Source organism: Lipotes vexillifer, unplaced genomic scaffold (assembly GCF_000442215.2).
Source record: "Lipotes vexillifer unplaced genomic scaffold, Lipotes_vexillifer_v1.1 scaffold84, whole genome shotgun sequence".
Classification (NCBI taxonomy): Eukaryota; Metazoa; Chordata; class Mammalia; order Artiodactyla; family Lipotidae; genus Lipotes; species Lipotes vexillifer.
In genome coordinates, this window is record NW_006783414.1 from 1,771,379 (window position 1) to 1,779,626 (window position 8,248).

Below are 8,248 nucleotides of genomic sequence, written 5' to 3' on the forward strand. Positions count from 1 at the left end.
AGTGCGTGGCAGCATGTAAGCAGAAAGCAAGCAGATGTCTTTGTCCAGTGGCATTCCCGCAGGCAATGCCACAGAGCAGTCTCTGGATGTAGCATCACCCCAGTTCACGGGGCAGAAAAGTACAGTCAGAACACACCCAGCCGTCTCCCTCCTCCCCGTCGGACTGGTTCCCTGGGAGGTGGGGTGGCATCCTGGCCAGGAGCGCCAGCTCTGGTCAGACTGCCAGGCTCCATCGCTGGCTAGTCTGGAGCCCTGGGAAGTTATCAACCTCTGAGCCTCAGGATCGTCTCCCAACAAGGGCACATTTAAGGGACTGCTTTGAGATCAAGTGAGAGCACCCATCGTGGGGTTAACACAGTGCTTGGCACATAATTACAAAACGTTAGGTGCTATTTAGGTTCATAATTTTTTACCCCAAACCCAGGGGATTGTATAGATTTCAGAATTTCATATTACAATAAAGATTTTAGAAAAGTAATATAGAGTCTAGGGTAACAACCTGTAATGAAAGTTATCAGTATTTCGGCATCAAAACACGAAAATTCACAGGAGTATAAACAGCCGCAAGTCAGTTTGGGACAGGTTTTGGCACCAAGTGAGATCTGGCACCAACTTGTGGAAAAAACTTTCAGTTCTCAGAGGTTTATGGAGATCAGAATTGCAGAAAAGGACTTGTGGCCCCAGACTATGACTGTGATTACTGTCAGCCACAGAGGGAAGTATCTTTGAGCAAGAAGGATCAATGCCACCATTTAGTAGCAGTTCATATACCAACCTGCAGAGAAACCTAAAACGAATCTCCTATAGATATAGCGCTTTTCACTTTTCAACGAGCTCTAACAAACACTGTATCACTTGATTCCCACAGCCCTGAGTCAGGAAGGGATGGTGTGATCATCCTCATATTACACATGGGAAACGGGAGCCCAGAAAGGGCGGGAACTCAAGAGAAGGTAGGCTCCAGGACGGGAACCAGGTCCTCTCAGTACCTGAGCACAGCGATCTGGGCCAGATCACCTCAGGTACCACCCTGTCCCCCACCACACCATCATATATTTTAATCGTTAACCTTGTTCAGTGGGTTGTGGATGCCAGCTGCCTCCAGGTAGGCTGTGATTTCATATAAGAGTGTGTTATCTTCTTTGGGGTAAGGAAGTGAAGGGTCCTGGTAGTGGGCTTCAATATCTGCTAGGAGAGCCCTAGATGAAGAAAAAAAAAAAAAACCAAAACAACAGAGATAAACATTAGAGATAAAATGAATCTAGACAACAGTTAATACAAGCTATAATCTTCCAGGGATCCAGTGTCCTCACCTGTAAAACAAGGGCTTGATCCTTCTAATTCTCAATTTCCATACCTGTGATTGGTTACAAATGGAAAATTTGACCTAGAATTACATTATCTTTTGGAGTTCACCCAAATAAAATGCTTTCACCATTCAAAGTTTTATGAATTGACTGTTTTCACTACCTACTTTGTCAAAAGCACTGACATTGTGACCAAGAAGCACAGATTACTTATCTTTAAGCAGGAGGCTCGAAATGAGAGCAAGCTGAGGGAGAGGTAAAGGGTGTGGCTGTGCACCAGGATGCGTTCTCACAGCCACACCTGGGCATCAGTGCGCTTCCACCCGCCCTCAGAAGAATTAGTGACTCAGTCCTGTGGAAAGCCAGGTGTGGATTTTGGTAATAATTGCCTTCTCAATCTGTGCAAGTACCTAGCATGGTGTCTGGTGTGTGTTAAGTGATCAATATATGTTGGCTGAATAAATGAATCTATCAAAAAAAAAAAAGTGACAGACCAAGACAGATTTGATTACCTATGGGAAGAAAGCCTATAAATTCAGAGAGCCTTCTCACTCAAGAAGAACTTAAAAGATCAGGTATTGAACAAGAAACTGGAATGCTAATTGATGATGAACAATCCAGGCCCACAGCTGGCTGTTTCAAATGCTGGCACTTACTTATTGAGATTCTCCAAAGCAGCTGCCAGATGTTTGGAGTCAAACCGACAAGAATAATTTAATTCATTGGCAATCTGTTGTCTCAGAATCTGCATCTGCCCAACCTGTGAACAAGCAAGAGAGAGAACAGGTAAAATACACAAGCATTTCAAAGAGATAGTGAGGAGACAAACAAAAAGATGACGAGTTTTTATTGGAAGGATCACAACATTATAAAGAAAAATTCAAGGATTTCCTGGACTGCCTTTATGGCTAAGGCCAGCATCATCCCTAACGGAGCAGAGGACCCTTCAAGAAATGTCTGGAGAGATTCTTGTACACCAACTTCAAAATAGCCCTGACGTCTAACAGTTTACAAAGCGATCCATTAATGCTCAATTGTCCATGGATTAAAGGTGTGTGTTTTGAAGCTCTATTTTTGATCTTTTGGAATAAATTCTCCATGTTCAGTACCCACTAATGAGAAGCCCTACTTCCTTTATTTGTCCTAAACTGAAATTTCTCAAGTCCTAAGGATGTCATTTCACTCTAATATTCGGTCAATATAAGCCTGTCTACATCACTCAGGATTACAGATCAAGAAATAATCTACGTAATAAAATAATCTACATACAATCTTCCAAGAAGGCCCTTCTAACAACGATAACCCCGAATCCAGAGGTTCTTAACCTTCTGTTGGCACCTTGGACCTCTGAAGACTGTGGACATCGTCTCAGAATAATTCTTTTGAATGTACAAAATAAAACACACAGGATAACAATGGAAGCCAACTGTAACAAAATGTAATTCGCAAGCTATTAAAAGAATGGATTTGTGACCTGGAGTTATGCTAACATGGTGGATCAACCATTGTAAGTTCCAAGTAGTTATGAGCATAAAGGATATTTGGAGGTATCCATGGCGACTGTCAGGTGTTAGGGAACTATCTTTGGGTCAGTTTGAGGTAAGAGTTCAGCTGGCTCTGACAAGTTCAATTTGTTGGTATCATAAAGTCAACAGTATACCCTAACTTTTTATGCAGTAAATTCCTTTTCTTTTCTAGAAAAGCTATCCCTAAAAGATTAGCAAAGGGGAGAGGAGGAATAGGAAGGGAGGTTGTTTAGTAATGATGGCAACAATAAAGAAGAAATGAACACATTTCCTCTGAGTTGTTGGGAGCAGAGAAAGGAAAAAAACAGTGGTCTTCTCTAAGAGCAAAGAAAAGGTATCATTTAGATAAACGGAGCTTATAACAGTTAAAAGTGTCAAACGACCTCAAATGTACTACCTTCGACCACTATTCTTACGAGGCTACTCTACTTATGTCAAGAAAATAAGTCAATCCAAAAAATGCTATTTGTAAGTAAGAATCCTTTTATTAATAGAAAACTATTATTATTTAAAAATTAGAATAGGGCAAGGCCAAGAAAACAGTGGGTTCTTCCAGGCCACTCAAAAATGTCCCTCCAAACTTGTATCTGCCTATATAATTCCTTGCTTAATTCTAGATACTCTATGTCAAGGATTCCCTAGAAAATACCAATCTGGAAATGGAAACAGAAATAAAGGCAGTTTTATGTAACTTGTTCTTATTTAAATAAGATCCTGGAGAGGCTAAGGAGCCTGGGAGGTGATAAGCTCATTCTACCTATTTGTTCACCTATTAGAGAGCTTTGGACGGTCACTCTTTCTCTCTGTGATTTCTCTAGAGCTGCACTGACCAAGAAAGCAGCCACTGGCTGCCTGTGGTTGTTTAAATTTAAATGATTAAAATGAAATAAAATTTGAAATTCAGGTCCTCACTCCCCACAAGCCACATTCTAAGCGCCCAACAGCTCCATGTGGATAGTGGCTGCTGTCACTGGTGAACAGCACAAGTATTTCCATGCTGTTCCAGATTATTATGCCCATTTAGTGACTGCAGTTTCCCTAATTCAAGACAAAAAGACAAATTGGTCCTTGGGGGTTTCATGTAAAGATCAGTGATTTAGACACAAGACTTGGCTACTACTGAATTACCAGCAATTATTGATACAACTAACAGTGGCCCATAGTAGTCACTGGGAAACCTCCAAAGCATCTTCTAAGCATCTCTGTAATCTCTCTTGGCTTCCTAACAGAGGTGAGACTCAGGCCAGTCCAGATTAGGGTGGCAAACTGACAGCAGCTCGTTAATGAACTTGTTACATAAGGATGGAGTACAGCTGAGGGAGGAAAACTTCTATTTCCTTCTGTGAAAGCACCTCTTGCCAAAAGTCATTTCAAAATGAAAGTTTTCTTCAGTCAAAGAAAAACAACAGGCCAATGAAAACCACAGTCAAGAACAGCCAAAGATCAAAAGAACTTAGAAATAATGACAAACTAAAATGTTGTGTTTTTGTTTTGATGGCCAAAGAAAGAAGAGTGGCTTTCTTTGGGCAACCAAGTTACAAGAAAATAATAACTAAAAAACCATAGCCTTGCTTCTCCCCTCTCTCCCACGACATACCTTCATGATAGCTTCCAGATAAGCGGTCCATATCTTCTGTGTTTTGGCAATGGCAGAAAAATAAATTTTATTCGAATTTGCTGAAAGGTTAAAATATGATTTTCTATTTAGTAACTTTGGAAAGGTTACAGTGTTCTCTCTACCTCAGCGTCATTTTAGAACACTTACCTACAATGCTTTTTAGGGGGCTGATGGCATTCATGAGGGTTTTTAAAGTATCCTGCACAGTTCTGTCTCGCAAGATAATTTTCTGAAACATGCTGAGGAAATTCTAAAACAAGAAGGCATGATCAAAGAGCAAAACATAATGAATAAATACTCCAGTTAACTAAAATGCTATGCAGAACACAAACTAGTTGCATTCACACAATGCTACAAATAGGATGACGGGGAAGCAGCAACTTCCAGTTCCCATCAGAAACACCCGATTTTAGGAGGAGTTGCCGGTTTCCAAGATGAAATTCACAAGAACAGTCTACCCATAAAAATACTATGCTGGCCAAAGAAACTCCAGTTTATTCTCAGTTCTTATCTATTTAACAGGAGTCATATACACATGCCTGATATCAGTCTAGGAAAGCACAAAAGAAAGGTTAAACGAACTATTCTCTTCTCCGCCAGGGTAGCAGAAAACATGCACGAATGCCAAAAGGCTCACCTGTAACTCTTTGACAATCATAAAGCATAGAAGCCTGTCTAAGCCATTCAGACCGAAAGTCCCCAAGGTGTTCTGGATTTCTGAGAAGAGGCGGCTGCTGGTCACCTCTTGATGGGTTTTCATATCATACCAAGTGTTCAGCTGGTCAATGTGGCATGTCATTCTAAAACAAAAACAAAACAAACTCAAAACCCAAAAGCAGCTCAGAATTCATCCTGAAGGGATGTGGGATGCAACAGGATTTGGGGCATTGGATAGGAAGAACAATGGTTTCATGATTTGCGCTTTAATAACCTCTGCATCTAGGCACCCAAGACATCTCACCGTGAACGTTCACTGGGCCAGGAAGGCAAAATTCAGTTAAATCACCTCTTCCTGCCCTTGCTATGTCACCAGTTTGACTGCTTCATTTCCACTGGGTTGGGCTGCTGTTTGGAGTCATGTCTTGAGGACAAGGCTAGATTTGGCCATCAGGCTGGAAGGCTTTAGAGCCCTGTTGTCTCTCTGGAGGGTCTTTCTTTAAATATCCAGAGACTAGGGACAAAACAGAGTCTTGTGTCATTTCCAATTTGGTAAGAAAGGAACTTCAAATCCTTGTGTCCTCACATCTGAGACTATAATGACAAAGCCATTTCCTCTTTCCTCCCAGTTCTGGTCATTGACCAGCCATTCCCTTTTAGACTCAGGAGTGTGACAGTGGCAATAACAACAACCAACAACATTTACTGAGTGCTTCCTATGTGTCAGGCACTGGGCCAAGACGTTTCCGTGTGCTCACTCTTCATCCTCAGAATAGCTGTGATGTACAAGCTATTTGACCTTCATTTTATAGATGAAATAACCGAGGCTTCCAACACCATACCCATAACCACCATTTTAATGGTTCTCAAATGTTGGCGTAGGGACCTTAAATCACTGGTAGAGCACATTAAAAAACAGATGCCCAGATCCCATTTCTGGAGAGTTGGATTGGGTAGGTCTGGGGTGGAGTCCCAGCCTCTACCTTCAACAGCCTCCACAAAATGATATGCCCCCAATCCTAAGAGCCAATACATATCTTTACTGAAATGAGGCTTGGGAGGGAAATAAAAGAGGCTCAGGAGCTAGGGAATTTTTAATTTGGAAGTAAATGGAACAACAAGATGACTTCCAGAGCCACAGTCTACTTTCAGGCTTCAGTGTCCTGCTTCCATCGTTCAGTGCTGGCACTCTAAATGCGTCAGTTGAGAGGCTCCCAATTTTGATGATGAAATCATATACGACATGGAAATCCCAATCACGCTTAATCCTTTCTGCCAGTATTAACACGGCACTAGGTGAGTCAGGCGGACAGTTTTCTAGGAGGGCTTTGGTGATCAACCCATGGGTGCCCAAGAGGAGTCACAAAGCGTTTCGGATCATTTACGCTTTCTGGCCCGTGAGGCATAGACAGAACTCATTTCTGCTGAAGGTGACATCTGGTTTGTCAAGCTTCATAAGTTTTGAAGGACAAAATCAGCCTGAATTTGAAGGTAGTATAAAGAAGACATGTGATACGGGCATTCAATTTACACAAAGCCAACTATGCACGCATAGCTGAACTGAAAAAGAAGAGAAATCATCTTTCCCTGGGTAACCATACCAGGCGGAATGACTGAGCAAGCATGACCCAGGGGTGAACATAAGACAGCAGGCAGGAGCCTGCTTTCCCCTTGGTTGGGCTTAGTACCAACTGCTTCATCAGAGGCTCAACTGAAAAAAATAAGGGAAACTGGCTCAGCTGGACTTCTGAGACAGGCAGCATCAAGCCTCCACTGTGGTGCCCACCTGAAATATTCTCAGGGCTGTTTTGATTATGAGATTTTCACCCATGTGACTGTATATAAACTGTGAGTTATGGCTGCAAGTCTGCCCTTGAATGACACGTGCTTTAACAGTTGGGCTCCGGAGTCAGAGCACCTGATGTGTATTCTGGGCCCACTGTTTATTAGCTTCTGGGCAAGTGATTGAGCTTTTCGGTGCCTCAGTTACTTTGATTTAACATGGGACGAATAACAATGCCCACCCTTTAAGACTGCTGTGATGAGTAAGTGAAGGGATGTGTGCCAGGGGCTAGGAAGAGTACACAAGGTGAGTGCTCAAGAAATGCTGGTCTTGGGACTTCCCTGGTGGCACAGTGGATAAGACTCTGCGATCCCAATGCAGGGGGGGCCCAGGGTCGATCCCTCATTGGGGAACTAGATCCTACATGCACCGCAACTAAGAGTTCACATGCCGAAACTAAGGAGCTGGCGAGCCTCAACTAAGGAGCCCGCATGCCACAACTACGGAGCCCACATGCTGCAACTAAGGGGCCTGCCTGCCGCAACTAAGACCTGGTGCAACCAAATAAATAAATATTTTTAAAAAATTCCGGTCCTTATGCAGAAGTGCCTGGGTGGGGCTAAGAAACAAGGAGGTCATCTTAAAAGGTCAGGGTATGAGCTGGCAAGTGCAAGAGCCAGTGACTGCAATGCAGGAGTGTGCCATAGGTACACAGGCACAGAGGAGCAATTTGGAATTTTAAAAGTTTTAATAAACCAGAGAGTCCACAAACCCAAGTGAGTAAAATGTCAGCTGGAAAGCAAGAGAAGCAGAGACTAAAATAAGAGGTGGCCAAACAGACCTTATAATTGTTTTCATCTATATGTCTTTGGACTGGGGTCTCCTCAGTCACACTGAGGAAAATATGCAGTCTCAGAAAAAGTGAAGTTAATAGACCATTAGAAAGGCTCCAATTGTGGCAGGAACAAGGGTGTGATCTAAGTAGATGTGATATACGTTTAGAGACACTGTCCATGGCGTTCAAAGCCCAGTGGAATTCAGATACACCTACTTTGGGTCCGTGATCCGCAAGATTTCTCTGCAGAGTCTACCAATAAATGTTACGGACTCATCCACAGGGGTAAACTTTGGTATTGGAATATGTGTGGACTGGTACATACTTTGCCAGTCTTGAACCTAGGAAAAAAAAAAAAGAACCCCAAGAACATAAATATTTAGTACATCTTTGGTAAGGTAACCTACTTATCCTTTTCCCACATAGTTTTACAAAGACAATGTTGCATGAACAGTGAATATAAATGTTCCTTGATTTTGAAGAAGAAATTTTAAAAATTGTATTAATAGCCTCTCAGGAATG

General features: G+C 42.3%; 1 protein-coding gene across 2 annotated transcripts in view; it reads right to left on the reverse strand.

Annotated features, from left to right (window-relative positions):
- The window catches only part of WASHC5 (WASH complex subunit 5), a 55,436-nt gene that overhangs the window by 8,202 nt on the left and 38,986 nt on the right, over positions 1-8,248 (reverse strand). For both annotated transcript variants that reach the window (XM_007456060.1, XM_007456061.1), the window contains 6 exons: positions 7,943-8,067; positions 5,089-5,251; positions 4,599-4,701; positions 4,431-4,510; positions 1,964-2,067; positions 1,070-1,199 (listed from right to left, as the gene is read on the reverse strand). In XM_007456060.1, the coding sequence (XP_007456122.1) occupies positions 1,070-1,199; positions 1,964-2,067; positions 4,431-4,510; positions 4,599-4,701; positions 5,089-5,251; positions 7,943-8,067 (705 nt within the window). The remainder of the gene's footprint in view (positions 1-1,069; positions 1,200-1,963; positions 2,068-4,430; positions 4,511-4,598; positions 4,702-5,088; positions 5,252-7,942; positions 8,068-8,248) is intronic.